The sequence below is a fragment of the Populus trichocarpa genome, chromosome 3 (genome assembly GCF_000002775.5).
Source record: "Populus trichocarpa isolate Nisqually-1 chromosome 3, P.trichocarpa_v4.1, whole genome shotgun sequence".
In the NCBI taxonomy this organism is placed as follows: Eukaryota; Viridiplantae; Streptophyta; class Magnoliopsida; order Malpighiales; family Salicaceae; genus Populus; species Populus trichocarpa.
The window spans coordinates 1,462,342-1,483,223 of NC_037287.2; the positions used below are offsets into that span (position 1 = coordinate 1,462,342).

At 37.1% G+C, this 20,882-nt stretch overlaps 2 protein-coding genes across 4 annotated transcripts in view; one reads left to right on the forward strand and one right to left on the reverse strand.

Annotated features, from left to right (window-relative positions):
- The window catches only part of LOC7480747 (ubiquitin-like domain-containing CTD phosphatase), a 63,518-nt gene that overhangs the window by 29,604 nt on the left and 13,032 nt on the right, over positions 1-20,882 (forward strand). The gene's annotated exons all lie outside the window — the stretch shown is intronic.
- The window catches only part of LOC127905040 (uncharacterized), a 93,913-nt gene continuing 86,361 nt past the window's right edge, over positions 13,331-20,882 (reverse strand). For 2 of the 3 annotated variants that reach the window (XR_008058660.1, XM_052450988.1), the window contains exon 3: positions 18,220-18,537. Coding sequence is in view for 2 of the 3 variants with exons in the window: in XM_052450988.1 (XP_052306948.1) it covers positions 18,447-18,537 (91 nt within the window). In the remaining variant the exon portion in view is untranslated. Of the gene's footprint in view, positions 13,505-18,219; positions 18,538-20,882 lie in introns of those variants that run through there. The other variant, XM_052450989.1, reaches the window with a different exon arrangement.

Here is a 20,882-nt window from a genome sequence, read left to right on the forward strand (position 1 = left end):
CTGATGGCACTGTTGAACGCTACAAAGCGCGCTTGGTTACGCGAGGCTTCTCTCAACAAGAAGGTATCGACTACTCAGAAACCTTCAGCCCGGTTGTCAAACCGACCACTGTCCGCCTAGTCCTGGCCATTGCTGTCTCTAATTGTTGGCAGATTCGCCAACTTGATGTTCATAATGCATTTCTCAATTGTTCACTACAGGAGGTTGTCTATATGCAGCAACCCACGGGATTTGTCGACCCTACTCTGCCAACTCATGTGTGTCGCCTTCACAAGTCTCTGTATGGTTTAAAACAAGCCCCGCGGGCTTGGTACAAACAACTGAGTGACTTTCTTCTGTCGGTTGGCTTCCACGCTTCAAAGGTTGATACTTCCTTATTTATTTTGAAAGTGAATCATCATATCTGTTATTTGCTTGTCTATGTGGATGACATTCTGCTCACTGGTAGTAACTCCAGTTTGCTTCAAAGCCTTATTACCCTGCTCAGTTCAGAATTCAAACTCTGAGATCTGGGTTCTGCTCACTATTTCTTAGGGATTGAGGTTACTCCCACCAGCATGGGTCTCATGCTTACTCAACACAAATATGCTCTTGACATTCTGAGTCGTGCTGGTATGTCTACCTGTAAGCCTGTTGATACACCGGTTTCTGCCTCCAAGAATGGACTCCTGCCTAGTGAGCCATTCTCGGACTCCACTCGTTTTTGACAAATTGTTGGTGCCCTTCAATATTTCATATTTACCAAACCTGACATATGTTTTGCTGTCAATAAGGTATGTCAGTTTATGCATGCCCCTACTGAGAGTCACTGGGCGGCTGTCAAACGTATACTACGATACGTAAAGGGTACGTCCTCCTTTGGTCTTCATCTTACTCGTGGTTCCTCATTATCCCTTCATGGTTTTACTGATGCTGATTGGACGGGAAGCATTGATGATCGGAAGTCTACAGGTGGTTACATTGTTTTTTACGGCACTACTCCCATTTCATGGAAATCTGGCAAGCAACGCACTATTGCTCGCTCTTCCACAGAAGCAGAATATAAGACATTAACTGATGGTACTTCTGAGGTTCTTTGGCTTCGTTACCTTTTAACAGATTTGTGTTTTTCTCCCAGTTCTGCTACCACCATTTAGTGTGACAATTTGGGTGCTACATATTTGTCTGTTAATCCTGTCTTCCATGCACGCACAAAACATGTTGAAGTTGATTATCACTTTGTTCGTGATCGAGTAGCTAAAAAGGAGATACAGATTCGCTTCATACCTTCCCAAGACCAATTAGCTGATGTCCTTACTAAACCGCTTCCCCACTCTGCTTTTGCTTCCTTACGGTCCAAGCTTCATGTGGTTTCCCCACCTTCAGCTTGAGGGGGTGTATTATGGAATGTGATGTAATATAGGAAATATTGTATTTTCCTGTATATATTTATCCTACGCAGTACACTACACAATAACTATTGTATGTTGCCCTAGTTATATATATAGAAGAGATGGCTACAGATTATGTATGCCCTTCAATCAATTACAACTTATGCTTCAACTCATTCCATTATCCTTTTTTTTTATCTCCATCATCTTGCTATATTATTTTTGTCATAATTTTTGAATCTTTTTAAATAAAATAAATAAATAAAAAATAAATGAATGAAAAATAATTTTGAGAATTGCGTCAAAACAATACAAGTTAAAAATTTACAAGTCTTAGATAAGTTGGTAGAAAAAAACATCATTTCATAAGAGAACTTGTAAGAAACAAGTATAGAAATTAATTGTGAGGAGAAAAGGAGTGAGGGCCTGGCGGTATGCAAGGAGGAAGGGGATGGAAATCTTCAACTAATTGAGAAGTGAAATTCAGATTATCCTCAAGTAAGGAGTCTTAAACTCAATTTTTTGTATTAGCTTAAATTTGGTTTGAAATTGTGCAATTTTCTTGAATTAAAATTAGGGTTATTGAACATAATTTAGGGAAAATATAAAATTATCTAGAATTGGATCAATTAGAGTGTTGTAGTTGGTTACTGATAAGCAGCAGCTGGAGCCAAGTGATGAGCTGGAGCCAAGAAGATCGCACAGAGTTCCTAAAAAGAATCGCAGGTTCATAGAGCTGTGAAGAGCCAGTCAAGGGAAGAACGAGTCAAGGGGATCCAGTCACTGCAGTGTCCTCAATGCACGGGAGGAAGAAGTCAAGTCTTATTTATCAAATTAAATAAATGCCAACTATGTAGCAGGAGTCAGTTGCTAAGAATCCTGATTGTATGTAGTTGTCATAACCCAATTCTGGGTTATTCCCCAAAATAAATTTCTTTTTTTTTTTAAAAAAATAATAAATAAAAATATAAAAAATAAAAAAGACAAAAAAATAATAAAGGCTGGTAACGTGGAGAAAGTATGTCGGAAAATCAAGTTGCAATTTTTGAAGGAAATTCAAGACTTATTGGCGCCCCATTGTGCCCAAAATTGGAGAAAAAAAATGCAAATTCAAGGTCAAATTAAATGATTATTGGACAAATTTGCATAAAAATTAAGCCCAATAACATAATTAAATTTTTAATAGGCCAATTTGATTTAATCATGGGCCAAATTAAATTTTAATTATGTTTAAGAATTAATTTAGGTCCAAATGAAGGATTTAATTAAGTGCAAGGACTTAATTATACTTTAAATGGGTCAAATTAATTTTATTTAGAGCTTAATTGGTGAAAACTTAAGTTTGGGAGCCTAATTTGAGCTTAATTGAGAAGATTGGAATTTTAAGAGACCAAATTTAATTTTTACCAAGTTAATTGATTGAAATCAGGGGTCAAATTGCAAGAAAATTGAAGTTTTGGGGCCAATTAGGGGTTAAATTGACAAAATCCAAAGCCAAGGACAAATCTGCAAAATGCGCCAAACTATAGGGGTCTAATTGACAAAATCCGGGGGTCAAATTGAAGAAATTGAAAGTTTAATGGTCAATTAGGGACAAAATTGCATACATCCGAGATCAAGGACCATATTGCAAAATGCGCGTAAAGCTGGGGCTGAAGTTGAAGTTACGCCGGGACCAAATTGCATTAAATCAGAAGTTTAGGGTCAATTAGGGAATAATATTGAAGGAAATCGAAAGTTGGAGGACTAAATTGAAAATCGGCAAAGAAATCCCTAATTTTTTATCTAAAACGACGCCGTTTTGTATTAAAAAAAAAGGGGGGGAGGAACGCCTGGTTACTGTTCAAATTCTTCCCCGCCGAGCTGCCCGAGTGGCAGACTTCCAGGCGCATTTTCTGCCTTGTTTGGCCCCCAAATCCGACAAAGCGTGCACCAACATGTCCACCTGGAACCCCTCTATCCCCGAGAATGGTCCGGTCGGGTCGAAAAACTTTGAAACGGCTCCGTTTATTGGCCTAAAGTGGCCACCTCGGACAGTCTGCAGCCTTGGACTGCCAAATTTGGGAGTTCGAGGTGCACACTTTGAACCGACGGCTTGGATTCCTCGAGTTGAATCAAGGGCTGATACTTTTTCCACATTGAAGAAAAGATTACCCTCTTTGTATCCCTATAAATAGGAGCAAATTTAATGCTCAGGGAGAGGAGAGAAACGAGCTCAAAGTTGGCCGAAAACCAGCCTTCTGTATTCATTTTTCCTGCAAACAATCCTTTTTCTGCTTTCTCTCTCCATCGTGGCCTTCAGCCACCACCACCTTCATCACCTAGCTTCTTACCATCATCCCCACCTCCAGTAGCCATAAAACCATGTCACGTGACAGTTGCACCACTTCTCTCTCTCTCTCTCCTCTGTAAAAATCTTCTCCTCTGCCACCGTGACTGCAGCAGCGGCGGCGACAGCAGAGGCAGCGGCCACTACCTTGCCCAGAAGCTCTCTTCCTTCCCAAAGGCAGCCGGGGTAGCAGCTCTTTCCTCAGCCACACCAACAGCTCCAGCCGTGAGCTTTCCTTCTCCTTTGCAGGACTCTGCTCCTTCTTCTTCCAGCCGTGACCAGTGCAAGCCGCCGACCTCACCACCTTCAGTTACACCGTGCACCACCAGCTAGGCCGCCGACTCTCTCCACGCCAGGTAACTCACCCCTCCCCTGCTACGCCTTCCTTTTCCTTTCACCGTGGCTGCATGCAGAATTCGTTTCTGCATGCAGCGGCTAATTAATTAGCCGTCTGCTTGGGTCGGGCCAGTTCTGGCCCAGCCCAAGTGGCTGGGCCCGGCCCTGCCCGGGAAAAAAAATTCAAAAAATTTTAAAATCATCTCAAAAATTTGTGATTTTCTTAAATATTTTTCTACCAAGTTTGCTTAATATTGGGTTGTATACTTACATGGTAAGATACAAGTCCGGTATTAAAACACCCGGTTTCCTTCGAAATACTTCAAAAAAAAAATTCAAAAAAAGAAAAAAATATTTTATTGCATACGGCCAAGTCCTAAAGAATTTTCCAAGCATGTTTTTATGTTTAAGAAGAAAAAATTTCATTTTTCTCACGTTTTAAAAATCCAAAAAATGGATATCATAACTAGTTTATGATCATCCGTTAGGGTTTGGCCAAAATATCAAAAACCTTTTTCTAACTCTTTTTTTTTTCAAGATCCAGATGTAGACTTTAATATTTGTGGGGTGTAAAATTACATGATAAAGTACACCCTCGGGTATTAAACATACAAGGTGTAAATAAATGCAATCCTAAAATTCAGACTTTAGAACGGTTAGGATTTAACCCAATAAGGTAGAGACTCCCTCACGAAGGGAGATCTGCCTTGAACCTTAGAAAAGACCAACGAATAGAAACTCGACCTAGAAAAACAATCAAACAACAATGCAGCTTACCTTAGGTAGGGTGCACTGGGGGTGATGCGTCTTCCCCTTGCACAACCAGTCCCTTACTCAGACTCTCGTAGACCATAGGTTCCTAGTGACCATAATACTAGGTGGCGACTCCAACGAACCAAGCAAAACACAAATAATAATAAAAAAAATCGCCAGCGGACTAGCTTGCGACTAGCTTGCAAGATGACGAGGAATTTGAAGGTGATGAACCTCAAATATCATTACATGCTCTTACTGGTTGGTCAACTGCCAGAACAATGCGAATTATGGCAAGAATTGAGAATCAAGATTTGACTGTCCTCATTGACAGTGGCTCCACGCACAATTTCATTAGCGAACGGATTGCTAATTGGCTACACCTGCCAGTGATACCAACACAGCCCTTCAACGTGAAGGTGGCAAATGGGAATCCATTGAAATGTCAGGGCAGATTTGAAAACATACACGTCTTACTTCAAAGTATTCCATTTATTCTGACTTTATATGCCCTACCATTATGTGGATTGGATTTGGTTTTGGGAGTGCAGTGGCTAGAGCAATTGGGAACAGTGGCCTGTGATTGGAAGAATCAAATGCAGAAACTACAGGGAATTGATGCCCAACACATTCAGCCCGCATCTCTAAAAGATGTTTCGAAGGAGCTGCGCCAAAGCAAAACAATGTTTGCTATATGTTTGCAAACCGAAGCCGAGATACCTGTCAGCAAAGTGGAGTCTGAAATGCAGCAAATGTTGGAGGAATTTGGAGATATTTTTCAAACTCCAGCTCAATTGCCACTGGTCTGGGAGATTGACCACACCATCACTGTCAAAGAAGGAACCGAGCCTGTCAATGTCAGACCATACAGGTATGCCTATTTTCAAAAAGCTGAAATTGAAAAACAAGTTCAAGACATGTTAAAATTGAGATTTATAAGATCAAGCACTAGCCCTTTTTCATCTCCTGTTTTGTTAGTTAAAAAGAAAGATGGCACATGGCGTTTTTGCACTGATTATAGAGCCCTTAATGCAGTAACAGTTAAAGATCGATTTTCTATTCCTACGGTAGATGACATGTTAGATGAACTACATGGGGCTGTTTATTTTACCAAACTAGATTTGACAGCTGGTTACCACCAGGTTAGGGTATCCCCAAATGATATTCATAAAACTACTTTCCGCACCCATAATGGTCATTACGAATACTTAGTCATGCCATTTGGTCTTTGTAATGCCCCCTCTACTTTTCAAGCCCTTATGAATGCCATATTTCGACCCTACCTTCGTAAATTTGTGTTAGTCTTTTTTGACGATATCTTGATCTATAGTCCCAATTGGACCATGCATCTTGAACATGTTCGCAAGGCTTTTGAAATTCTAAGGCAATACAAATTTTTTGCAAAATTGAAAAAATGTGCATTTGGCCAACAGGAATTGAAGTACTTGGGGCATATTATTACTCCAATGGGGGTTAAGGTTGATCAAGCAAAAATCCAGGCAATGCTATCCTGGACAAGACCTACTAATATATCTGAGCTTCATGGATTTTTAGGTCTTACAGGTTATTACAGGAAATTTGTTCGTAATTATGGGATTCTTGCTCGTCCATTGACATCCTTATTACGCAAAGGTCAATTTTGCTGGAATGATGACGCCGAGGCAGCTTTTGAGGCATTATAGACAACAATGACTTCCACTCCAACCCTTGCAATGCCTAATTTTGTTGAAGTTTTTGTGATTAAGTCTGATGCTTCCGGAGATGGCATCGGTGCTGTTCTAACTCAACAAGGGCGGCCAATAGCTTTCATGAGTCGCGCTTTGGGGCTATCTAAGCGTGCATGGTCAACTTATGCAAGAGAAATGTTGGCTATTGTGGTGGCTGTCCAGCTGTGGAGACCATACTTGTTAGGCCATAAATTTGTGATCCAAACAGATCAACGCAGCTTAAAGTACCTATTGGAGCAACGTATTACTACCCTAGAACAACAGAAATGGGTATCGAAATTACTTGGCTATGATTATGAAATCGTGTATAAGGCAGGCAAGGAGAATTCGGCTGCAGATGCATTGTCACGTATGACGGGCAGCCCTTGCCTTTCACACTTATCTGTTCCACAAATTCACGTGTGGGATCAACTTAAGGCCGAAGCTGTTTCCCATCCTTACATGAAGAAAATTGGCAAGCTGGCTACTGAGAATCCGGACAGCCCCTATACATGGCGAAATGGGTTGCTTCACTACAAAAATAGAGTAGTAATTGCCCCCAACTCTGATATCATTCAGCAATTGTTACGTGAATTCCATGATTCACCTCTTGGGGGGCATTTGGGTGTATTGCGCACCTACAAACGGCTGGCGCAACAGTTTTATTGGCCATCAATGGCTCGCATAGTGAAGGAATATGTAGCTTCTTGTGATGTATGTCAACGGGTGAAGTCAGACACACTATCACTAGCAGGTTTATTGCAGCCATTACCCGTCCCCTGTCAAGTTTGGGATGACATCACGATGGATTTTATTGAGGGTCTCCCACAATCTGGCAGAAAGAACACAATTTTTGTTGTTGTTGATCGACTTAGTAAGTCAGCACATTTCTTGGCATTGGCTCATCCTTATACGGCCAAAATGGTGGCTGAGAAATTCGTTGAAGGTGTGGTGAAGCTACATGGTATGCCACGATCCATTATTAGTGATAGAGATCCTATCTTTATTAGTCACTTTTGGTGTGAGTTCTTTAAATTGTCAGGTACCAAGCTGAAGATGAGTTCCGCATATCATCCACAAATGGATGGGCAATCTGAGGTTGTCAATCGCTGTGTCGAACAATATCTTCGGTGCTTTGTTCACCAGCAGCCCACCAAATGGAATTCACTTCTACCTTGGGCTGAGTTCTGGTATAATACCACTTATCATGCTTCCACAGGTATGACACCATTCCAGGTTCTTTATGGACATTTACCACCGACAATTCCCCATTACCACATTGGCATGTCTCCGGTGAATGAAGTGGATCAGCAACTCGCCTCTAGAGATGAATTATTGAGTCTGCTCAAGGCCAACTTGCATGCTGCTAGTAATCGCATGCAACAACTCGCTAATTCTAAGCGACGTGATGTTGAATTTCAAGTGGGAGATTGGGTTTTTCTTAAGCTTCATCCTTACCGTCAGCAATCGGTGGTCAAACGTGTATGCAAAAAATTGGCTAGTCGCTATTATGGACCCTATCAGATTGAAGAAAGAATTGGCACAGTGGCGTATAGGCTGAAGTTGCCTACCCAGGCTAGTATTCATCCTGTTTTTCATGTGTCCTTGCTCAAAAAGAAAATTGGTGACAAGGCCGTCGATACGATCGATTTGCCTCCTATGACTGCTGTCTCACCCGACATCGCGGCGGCCCACAAAAATATTCTTGATTATGGAAAAAGAACAAATTTCTGGCATCTTGTTCTTTTAGGGGAAAACGGTCTTGTTTGAGGAGTCGCCACCTAGTATTATGGTCACTAGGAACCCTAACTGGTCAACAGAGATTCTATGGCTCGGGATTGGTTACGTAAAAAGGAAGATATTATCACTCCTTAAACGTTCTGCCTGAAGCAGACTGCATTGCTGGTTTTGTCTTAAATTGCTAAACATTTATTCGCTTATGCTATGATGATTTGTTTATAATATTCCTGACTCTGGTGCCAGTGAATATTCGAGCTCGAATAATTCCAACTCTGGCGTTGGTAAAAATTCGTAGCTACGAAAAATTAGATCAATATTTTTTATTCCCTACTCTAGCGCCAGTGAATAAATAAATAAAAATAAATTGATTTTTACGCATGCACATATTTTTTTATTTTTCTAGCTAAATAAAATAAAATACACCGAATAAAAATAATATAAATTTAAACCGGTATTTTTATTCCTGACTCTGGCGTCAGTGAATAAACCAATAAATTTACATTATTTTTATTCATGCATACACATTTTTTATTTTTTTCTACCTTTTTTACTTTCCTGTTTTTTTTGTTTTTTTATTTTTTTTGGGCTGGGTCCAGCTCAGCCCACATGGGCTGGGCTAGACCCAGCCAGCCCGGCCCGGTCACTGGCCCAAGTCAGTGACCGGTTGGGTACTGTTGAAACAGTAACGAGGTAATTATTTTACCTTTGCGCAACAAATGAAAGCTATAATTTACAAAGCAAGGAGAAGGAAGAACTTACCTGGTCTAGTGGAGGCGATGGTGGAGCTCTGGCTGGCCGACGCTACCTCCTCTCTGCCCTGTCTCTTCCGTGTTTATTTCTTATTCTCTCTGTCTCTGTGCTTCTGTTTTTCTTAGTTCTTCTCTGTCCCCCTTTGCTCTCCCTCTCTGGTCCTTCCTCTATCTCTCTCTCCGGTGCTGGAGAGGGCTCAGACAATGGTCACACTTTCCTCTGTTTTTTCACCAGTTTTTTTTGTTTTACGTTTGCGTTCTGGGGACGAAAGCAAAGCTGGGAACGCTGGCTTTTTCTCTGGTTTCTTCTTCCAGTTTTTTCTTCTCCTTTTCAGTCCAATCCCCCCAGTTTTGCCCCACAGTTTTTCTTCCTGTTCGTTCGTCTCCTCTGCTTCTTTCAGAAGAAACCAGGGGAACCAAAGTCTGCTCTTTCCTTTTTTCTTTTTAGTCCCTCCCGGTTCTGTGGTTCCTTCCCCCCTGTGATTCCTTCCCCCCTCGGTTCTGCCCTTTCTTTTTCCCTCTCTGTGATTCCTCTTTTTTTCTCCTCCTCACTCGGTTTTTTTTTTTTCGTTCTGTGTTTCTTGTTCCCTGCCGTTCGTCCCCTCTGTTTCTTTGAGAAGAAACCAGGGGAACGAAAGTCTGCTCTTTCTTTTTCTTTTTTTAGTCCCCCCCTGGATTCCTTTTCTGTCTTCGGGTTCTTCCTTTTTCCTCCTCCCCCCACGCTCTCTCATCTTCTCTGGCTTTATAGCCAGAGAATGCCCAGCACCTCTACAATTGAAACGGCTTCAAAGCCATTACTGCAGAAACCGTTCCTGTGGAAGGAGACGAAGAAGGCGACGGCTGATTTCTAGAAACGGCGCCGTTTGTGTGATGGGAATGGCCATTTGCAATCTAGTCACTGAAGTTCTGAAATCGTGTAATCAAGCCCCTGGATAAATTGTAATTGGACCCCTGTTTTTCAGCGCGTTTTACAAACTAATCCTTGGACTTTAATCGGTTTTGCAATCGTGCCCCCAATTAACCCCAAACGTTACTATTTCTTCAATTAAGTCCCTGATTTCATTAATTTAATTAAATCCAAAGTCCAATTAAGTCTAAAACTTATCAATTCTCCAATTAAGCCCCTGATTGGATTAATTAAATTACTTACAAGCTCAATTAAGTCTCAAAACTTATCAATTCTCCAATTAAACCCTTGATTGGATTAATTAGATTAATTTCAAAGTTTAATTAAATCCCAAAACTTCCAATCATGTTGCCTTTAACCCAAATTTTAACTCATTCTTCATTTATTTCAATTTACTTGCTTTTCATCATTATTATTTTTTTATCATCATTTTTTATATCCTTTTCAGTAAATAAAATAATAATAATTAAAATAAAAGGATCAAAAATTGGGTTATGACAACTGCTGCGGGTGAAATGCCGATCGAACCTGAGGCCATCTTAGACACTCGTTGAATCAAGAAGGGGTCTCGGTTTGTCGAAGAAATTCTGGTGAAATGGAAACACCTGCAGACTGATGATGCAACTTAGGAAGATGCTGTGGCGTTACAGGAGCGATTTACCAACTTGAACCTTGAGGACAAGGTTCCCTTAAATGGGGGAGGTATTGATAAGCAGCAGCTGGAGCCAAGTGATCTGGAGCCAAGAAGATCGCACAGAGTTCCTAAAAAGAATCGCAGGTTCATAGAGCTGTGAAGAGCCAGTCAAGGGAAGAACGAGTCAAGGGGATCCAGCCACTGCAGTGTCCTCAGTGCACGGGAGGAAGAAGTCAAGTCTTATTTATCAAATTAAATAAATGCTAACTATGTAGCAGGAGTCAGTTGCTAAGAATCCTGATTGTATGTAGTCGTGCCAGTATTTTAGGAAAGTTTGTTATTTCATTCCTGTATTTAAACTCTGGTATGAGACAGAGAAACCATTCATTCAAAAAATTCAATAATATCAACTTGTGGCTTATTCTCGTCCAAAGCAGAATACAATTGTGATTTATCTTTGTCTTTTATTACTAGCTGTGACAGGGACCTTTCAGTTACCTTGGATGTGAAATTATGTCAGAACAATAAAGAAAAATCAATGGGTAAAGGGTACAAGATGGTCGGCCACTAGGAGAGTGAATGAGAAGGGTAGAGCTTGTGATTTTCTTTATTAAATTGCTTATGATATGCAGTCCTCGTGCTAATTCCATACGAATCAGTACTGAGAAGCATGTGCCCATCATTCCAGCAATGGCACCGAAGATGAAATAGAGGGTCCCTTTATCCTTGTGGTTAGTGGAGAACAACCATCGAACCAGATTTCTCATCCAATTGAAATTCTTTCTTGATGCTTCGCTCGACACCGGGGCCTGGCGCGACGACTTTTCGATGCAGGCTAAAGGAAAGTCCCGAACTCCTGCTGTAAGGCTCGGCTTCTTTTTCCGCGGAAAGTCTAGAAGGTGGTTAAGGTACGAGAAAAAAGTTGAAATGCCCTATTTTCCAGGCATCCACTTGGGGTTTGCGCAAATCCTTACGCGGTAAACCAACAGCCGCGGATTCAGCCCTATTCTCTATGCATTATCAGTAGCATCGACTGCTTCAAAATTCATCATATGGTCTCCTTCAGGAATTGGAAAAGCCTCAAGGGCATGGGTTGGAACTGAAAGAGTATGGCTTATATGGGTTGGTTTTAGTTTCATGGTGAAGAGATGTACTTGTTCCATTCTTTTTCAAGAGATGAAGAGTTTCTATGGGGAGAGAAGGCTAGGGTGGGAGCAGAGATTAGCTAATATAAACTAAGAATCAAACTCAGAGAATGAGAGAGGGGGGGGGGGGGGGTGCTTTATGCTTTATATATATATATATATTACGTGGGCATGACCTCGTATAAACTGTACTCTCTTTATTGAATGTTAGTTAGAGAGTGTTTTATCCCGCCATCACTGTATAGGTGAAGATGGGATATACAGAGATAGTGAAGATGGGATTTGAGAGGAAAAAAAAAGAGTTTAACCAATAATTAGAGTGCAATTATTCCTAGCTAATAAATTTGGCGTTGAAATCATTTTATATTATGTTTATCTCAGTCATTAATTAATAATAAACATATAGTATGCGATTATTATTATCATTAATTAAACAAAAAGATGAAAATTTAGGAACATAGCTAAATTTACTCCTGAACACTCAGTTAATGTATCAATCTAAGTCACTGGACTGAATGTATAAAATAAATATGATATATACCTTAAATACTTGTTTTAAAAGATAAAATATCTAAGTCACTGGATTTTTATTATTTTTATCTCAGTCATTATTAATAATAAACACATGGTATGCGATTATTATTGTTATGGTTAGAAGGTTAAACAAAAAGATGAAAATTTAGGAATATAGCTCCAAAAATTATAATTTAACCCTAATTTAATGTAAACACAAAACCTGACATATAAAATTAATTAAATTGAATTATTCAAAAAATCTTTTGAAGGGAAACCAACTTAAAAATCGTTAAATTGTCAGGATATTTCCAAATTACATTTCTCATTATCTGTTTGTTTCTTCGAGTGTAATTTTCCCTTTCACACACACCTTTATCTCAAACACATACTAAAGAATTCAGGGAAGTCCACCCAAACAGTAGCCACCATCCTTACCACTAAACTGATTTCCGACTCCCCACTTCTTATCCGCAAAAACAATTTACTTACAATCACAATTCAGGGAAGTCCACCCAAACAAAATACTTGCTGGACTAGGAACTCACAACTTTTCCAGGAATATTTGAGCTAGGTTTTAAACTTTCAAAGCAAATTGTTAGGCGAGATGTAATGTATAATTTATATTATTTTGTAATATAGATTTTAAATCTTGTCTCAACCTCTATGAAGGTTCTTTACCATCTACATTTAAATTGGCATAATTTTCAATCCTGTATGTGTGCTTTATTGGAGGCAATCCTTCATTTGAGGTCCAAGTAGTTTTTTATCATGATAAATTTTATTAAATAAAATATTTTCTATTTATAAATTCATTAAATCAAAGGATACTCTACAAATCTCCATGGCGCCCGAATAAATCAAGTATTTGTTTACCTACTAGCAACTCCGAATCCATGAAGATGAAAGTCCCTCCACACCCACCTCCATTCAAATAAATGGAAGCAGATTTTCATGGAAAAGGGCACCATTACCATCTTTATTTATTATCATTTTAATTAGCAATAATAGTTATTTTGCATATTAAATCATATTTTGTGGAATTTGGATAGGGCACGAGATCAGGCACACATACATTAAGAAGAAAAGGAAAGAAACTTGGAAACCAAACAAGATACTGATTACTTGATTACTTGGAAATTAACCAACAGTAGCTATAAGGCTAGATTAACAAAGTACCAGTGGAGTGGAAAGGACACTTTTCGTGCCAACAGCTTATATGTCAAACTCTTCAAAGACCATATAGGGGAAGATGCTCGACATCGACCCAAACATCTTGCCCCATCAAGGTCATCACTTTGCGTTGAGCTCTAACCGTGTACCTCCTGAGCATGTCATTAGCTTCATCTCTCTCCATGAAGAAGACAACCCTGTCTTCGGGAGCAAGGCCTTTCTGCTCTACAAAACGATGCCAAGAAGAGCGTAGAAGAACGGGTTTTGGGTAAGCTCCAGTCATACGGGTTGAGAGACAAAACCTCCATGCATTATCAGTAGCATCGACTGCTTCAAAATTCATCATATGGGCTTCTTCAGGAATTGGAAAAGCCTCAAGGACATGGGTTGGAATTGAAAGAGCATGGCTTATGTGGGATGGTTTTAGTTTCTTCGTGAAGAGATGTACTGGTTCCATTCTTTTTCAGGAGATACAAGAGTTTCTGTGAAGAGAGAAGGCTAGTGTTGGAGCAGAGATTAGCTCTATTGCCTTATAATCTAAATGGCTTTTTTCAAGATTGCATGAATGGTTTGTCTGTAACTAACCTTTAAGAGATGTACAGTGGAGTTACTTTTGAAAAGTTAAAGTTGAGTTTCAAAAATATTTTTAATTTTTTTTTATTAATTTTAAATTAATATGTTTTTAATATTTTTAAATCGTGAGCTGATATTAAAAATAATTTTAAAAAATTAAAAAAAATATTTATAAAAAAAAATAAAAAAATATTATTAAATATAATTTAACACGAAAAATTATTTATAAAACAACTATAATTACATTACTAAACAAGCTCAGTGTTTAAAAACATAATTACAGTATAGGTGAAGATGGGATACAGAGATAGTGAAGATGGGATTTGAGAAAAAAAAAAGAATTTAACCAATAATTAGAGTGCAATTATTCCTAGCTAATAAATCTGGGATTGAAATCATTTTATATTATCTTTATCTCAGTCATTAATTAATAATAAACATATGGTATGTGATTATTATTATCATCAATTAAACAAAAAGATGAAAATTTAGGAACATAGCTAAATTTTCTCCTGAACACTCAGTTAATGTATCAATCTAAGTCACTGGACTGAATGTATAAAATAAATATGATATATACTTTAAACACTTGTTTTAAAAGATAAAATATCTAAGTCACTGGATTTTTATTATTTTTATCTCAGTCATTATTAATAATAAACACATGGTATGCGATTATTAAAGGTTAAACAAAAAGATGAAAATTTAGGAACATACCTGCAAAAATTGTAATTTGACCCTAATTTAATTTAAACACAAAACCTGACAATATAAAATTAAATTAAATTATTTAAAAAATATTAACCAACTTAAAAATCGTTAAATTGTCAGGATATTTCCAAATTACATGCCTAACATGGGGTCGAACCCACAAGCAACAGAGGGGGAGAACTTTTTAAATGATTATTGCCTGCTGCTTGTATATTTTCTGTGCCTGTGTCTCTGTTTCAGTGCAAAGCCTTTGGCGGCAAGCCGGCAAGTTTCATAGAGTTCATGACCTGTATTCTCCTGAGCACTCAGTTAACAAGCTAGAGAGATTTTTCCAAAAGGAGGTCGCTAAATTTCTTTCTTCTTTATTATCATTTAATCTTGTAAATTTGAGGAACATGCTAGAAGGGAAGACCTTAGTTGATGAACAATGCTAAGATTAAAAACCACTTCAGGATAATTGCATATAATTGTAGTTATCATTACAGTCGTTGAATTGACCAAAATAATTAAATGAGGGAGTTGAGTAGTGGTTCAAAAGCTTTTAGAAGACATGGATGGTAAGTACTTGGATAAAAAGGAAAGCATGTGCAATAATTCCCGAGTGTAATTTCAGGTGATGATGAAAATGATGTGCTATGGAGACCGCTTTGTAAACTATGGTTGGTATCTCAGATGATAAGATAGCCAAAAAGGGATGGGTCCTTCCCGGCCAGTCATGTACTGTCTTCGACCTTTTTCAATTAAAACATAATAATAATAATAAAATTCAGTTAACATAATAATCTCATTAAATCCTGAATTATTGGTTTTTAGGAGGTGAGCAACTTTTACCCTATAATGCTCCAATCCACCGTAAATTATGAGAGAGTGGACAGTTTTGTTTTTTTTGCCTACAGTAGAAGGTTGATTCCTTTTGTTTTGTTTTGTTTTGTTTTGTTTTTTTTGTAATGTCATGCTTAACCGTAATGAAGTAAAGAATTAGAGTTTACAGTATTTGATAAGCTGCTCCTGGGCTGAATTTTCTAACTGTTGTGATCGATCATGCATTTGGAAGCTATAAAGATGACAACAATACAAAAAACGTTCGAAGAATTATGAATCCAAAAATAACTTGTAACCATCGATCACAGTAATCATACCAAGTTTTAGATTGGTTATTAACTGATCAAAAGTTAAAAAATAGCATAAGCCATGATGACATATTCATATATTCAACTCTGAGAAAGAAAGCTATATATATGTTATCCACACAAATGATTACCCAGAAAATCAAGTAGAAAATACACAAGGAAGAAACACATCCTCCTCGAGAAGATGAAAAAAAAAAAAGGTTTAAAAGAGCTGTGTTCATGAAAGAATAAGTAAGATCTTATCTGAATCTACCTAAAACCAGCACACAATTCTTCACAACTGAAAGCATCGATAGTTGATCACAAATTCATATACAGTAGATATATAGAATGAACTGCTAAATGGATTTTTTTCCTTTTTATCTCTGTAACATTCTTAATCCATTATCAATATGAGTTTCGAAAATCTACATGTAAAAAAAGTGTTATATTTCCTACTGGACTACATGCATGTTTTCCTTCCCCCAATGAAAAGACTCGATTCTTGTTGAAAGGTAGCGGCTATAACCTCTAGACCATCGGCCTTTCAAATCCAAGAAAAGTAACTTGTTGCTACGATGCAATCGCCCCATAGAGGTACAAATGTGATGAACTTGCAGAAACTAAAAGTCCTGTCATCTAATAAATACTTCCATGAAACTAGTAGGATAAATTTAAGTTGAAGAGAAGATCTAGTCAAGCTAAAAATTTTCCATATGATTCTACAACTAGGTGTTCTATGGAAGCTACTTTGTCAACATTGAATCTCCAAAAATTAGGTTTAAAAAATGTTATTTGGTTTAATTTTATTATTTTTCCAGTTTTTATTTTGGATTTTGTGTTAATCTTCTTTATATTTTTAAATTTTTATTTATTTTCTAGTTGAGATATGATTTTCTAGCCTATTTAAAGTTCTTGAAAATTTTTAAACTGGTGTTTTAGAATCATGATATTTTCTTTGAGAAGCTCAAAGATTTTCGACAGTGAGAATCACTAGAAAAAGAGCGAGAGAGGCAATAGAGATGGCTTGTATACTGTGTCTGGGGAAAATGGGCATGATGTTAAAACCTACCAAAAGTAGGGCAGCCAAGCATATACAAGGTTGAAGGTTCAAACGACCTGTGATAAAAGCATAATCAACGGAGGACTAGAGAACCTCATGATGCTGTAAACCTTTCACAAATTTGTGCAAAGTAGCAGGTAAATTGTAACCCTTTTCCAAGCTCGAGCAAAAGCAATTCTATAAATTTGAAGCCCGTGGAGGTAATAGAACATTTATTCTATAAAGAAGAAATCTCTAAATATACGAAGATGTTTCCCATTTAGCAACATGTTAGATACTTACCATCTCTAATATGGATATTACACAAGTTTCATGAACCTTTTGCCAAGTCAACTATCTGATTATTCCACACTATATCAATAAAACAAGTCCCCCACAAGAGCTGGATAATAATTATTTTTTCTTCAATATCATGAAACAAGGTTGTGTGCCTCAGTGACAAAAGTTTTACGTGCATGTTTGAGAGTATAGTAACGGTTATTTTTCAAAGTGTTTTTTGCTCGAAAATATATCAAAATAATATATATTTTTATTTTTTAAAAATTATTTTTAATATCAGCATATTAAAATGATCTGAAAACACTAAAAAAATATTAATTTAAAGCAAAAAAAATAAAATTAATTTTTTTCAAAAACACTTAAAACGCGAAAATAAACAGATTCGAATCCTTAGAAAGTTTAGCAGTATGGAATGGGGAAGCAAATGTTGACTCTTTGCATATATGTTAGCATTATGAAAACTAATTAAATAGGCCAGAAAATTTAATTTTTTCTAACAGCTCCTCATAATGAGAACTAATTCTTAACTCTTGAGTTATATAATAAATCTACAGCCAAAAGTGAGAAAGATAAAAGGATAAATATATCAACACCTTAACCGTAATGAAAAAAGAATTAGAGCTTACAGTATTTGAAGCTATAAAGACAACAATAACTAAAAAATACATAAAAGTTTTTGTAAGTAAGAAGGGTTACAAATATAAACTTTAAATAATGAAATATGTTTCATTTAAAGTTTAAGTTTTTAAATAAAAAAAATTCATATATCTCTATTAGAAAATATTTATAGATCCAAAAATTAAAAAACAAATCCAAAAAAACCTAGAATAAATAATAAAATTAGCACAAACAATAACTTCTAACCATCATAATCATCGTACCAAGTTTTAGATTGGTTATTAACTGATCAAAAATTTAAAAATAGCATAAGCCATGACATATTCATATATTCAACTCTGAGAAAGAAAGCTATATGTTATCCACATATATGATTACCAAGAAAATCAAGTAGAAAATACAGAAGGAAGAAACACATCATCCTCAATAAGATGAAAAAAAAAGGAGTTTAAAAGAGCTGTGTTCATGAAAGAATAAGATCCAACTGAAAGCATCGATAGTTGATCACAAATTCATTATTTTTATTGGCTTCAATATTATATTCTTTCGATTCAAAGCTCATAGGGCACGAGAGGCACACATACATTAAGAAGAAAAGGAAAGAAAATTGGAAACCAAACAGGATACTAATTACATAGTAATATGCATGGTATTGATTAGCGCTAGCCAAAAAGCTGTGAGGCTACCAGTGGAGTGGAAAGGACTCTTTTCGTGCCAACAGCTTATATGTCAAACTCTTCAAAGACCATATAAGGGAAGATGCTCGACATCGACCCAAACATCTTGCCCCATCAAGGTCATCACTTTTCGTTGAGCTCTAACCGTGTACCTCCTGAGCATGTCATTAACTTCATCTCTCTCCATGAAGAAGACAACCCTGTCTTCGGGAGTAAGGCCTTTCTGCTCTACAAAACGATGCCAAGAAGAGCGTAGAAGAACGGGTTTTGGGTAAGCTCCAGTCATACGGGTTGAGAGACAAAACCTCCATGCATTATCAGTAGCATCGACTGCTTCATAATTCGTCATATGGGCTCCTTCAGGAATTGGAAAAGCCTCAAGGGCATGGGTTGGAAATGAAAGAGCATGGCTTATGTGGGTTGGTTTTAGTTTCTTCGTGAAGAGATGTACTGGTTCCATTCCTTTGCAGGAGATAAAGAGCTTCTATGAAGAGAGAAGGCTGTTGTGGGAGCAGAGATTAGCTATATTACCTTAATTCTTATAACTTGGAAAGACAATGGATGAAGAATGGGTTCGCCCACAAACACAAGTGGGCGTGAATGGTTAAATTAGCTATATATATATTTATTTTTTTCAAGATTGCGTGAATGGTTTGTCCAGCATGAGAATGACCACTTAACTGTGACCCTTGTCGATGGAACTTTTTCTGATTCTCTTCTCTTTTTATTTTTTGTTTGGTTCTTAGGAGCCAACGGGTGTAGTTTTTGCTTTGAAAAAATTGTATATTTTGCCGATCAGCCACGTCTCTATCCCACACACACTAAGGTAATCAACTACTTTTGCGGAACAGGAAAATTTAGAAACATAGCTACAAAAATGGGATTTTTGTAGCACATGGTGTTTTTTCCCGCCATCACAGTATAGGTGAAGACTGAAGATGGGATATATAGAGATGGTGAAGATGGGATTTGAGGGAAAAAAAAAAAAACAAAGAGTTTAACCAATCATTAGAGTGTAATTATTCCTAATAAATTTGGGATTTTTATTATTTTTATCTCAGTCATTATTAATATTAAACATATGGTATGCGATTATTATGGTTAAAAGGTTAAACAAAAAGATGAAAATTTAGGAACATACCTGCAAAAATTGTAATTTGACCCTAATTTAATTTAAACACAAAACCTGACAATATAAAATTAAATTAAATTATTTTAAAAATATTATAACCAACTTAAAAATCGTTAAATTGTCAGGATATTTCCAAATTACATGCCTAACATGGGGTCGAACCCACAAGCAATAGAGGGGGAGAACTTTTTAGATGATCATTGCCTGCTTGTATATTTTCTGTGCCTGTGTCTCTGTTTCAGTGCAAAGCCTTTGGTGGCAAGTTTCATAGAGTTCATAACCTGTATTCTCCTGAACACTCAGTTAACAGGAGAGATTTTTCCAAAAGGAGGTTGCTAGATTTCTTTCTTCTTTATTATCATTTAATCTTGTAAATTTGAGGAACATGCTAAAAGGGAAGACGTTAGTTGATGAACAATGCTAAGATTAAAAACCACTTCAGGATAATTGCATAGAATTGTAGTTGTCATTACAGCCGTTGAATTGGCCAAAACAATTAAATGAGGGAGTTGAGTACTGGTTGGTTCAAAAGCTTTTAGAAGACATGGATGGTAAGTACTTGGATAAAAAAGAAAGCATGTGCAAGAATTCCAGTGTGTAATTTCACGCGTTATCTTGTAAATGGAGTTTGTTCCACAAATTTGGGATTTGAGAAAAAAAAAAAAGTTTAACCAATCATTAGAGTGTAATTATTCCTAGCTAATAAATTTGGGATTTAAATCATTTTATATTATCTTTATCTCAGTCATTAATAATAAACATATGGTATGCCATTGTATCGGATTTGCCCATTTGCCCTTTTCGCTCTCTGGCTCCTTTGAAACCCCACTGATAATAAGCACTTGGCTTCCGTAATACCATCTTAATATTATATTATAAGATTTTCCCTTGAAATATTGCGAATAGAATTTGGGGGCATTGTTGCAATTATATTTAACTTCAGAGCTACTTATTTTCTGTCTATTTATAAGAATTATTATTAACTCATTATATGATCTCCCTTTATCCATGTTTTTAATGTACAAAATAGAAGAAAAACCTAGTTTTCGTGTTAGAAAATCAGTGGTGCCAGTCACTCACTACGATTCCTGAATCCATTAGAAATCTTCAGTCATTGATGGAAGTTTCAATTAATAGCAGTGCAATCAAGGAATTACCTGCTGCAATAGGTTCATTACCTTATTTAAAGACACTATTCGCTGGAGGGTGTCATTTCCTGAGCAAATTGCCTGATTCAATTGGAGGACTTGCTTCTTTTAGCGAACTAGAGCTAGATGAGACATCTATATGAGAACTTCCAGAGCAAATTGGTGGTTTGAAAATGATTGAGAAGCTTCACTTGAGGAAGTGCACATCTCTTGGAGC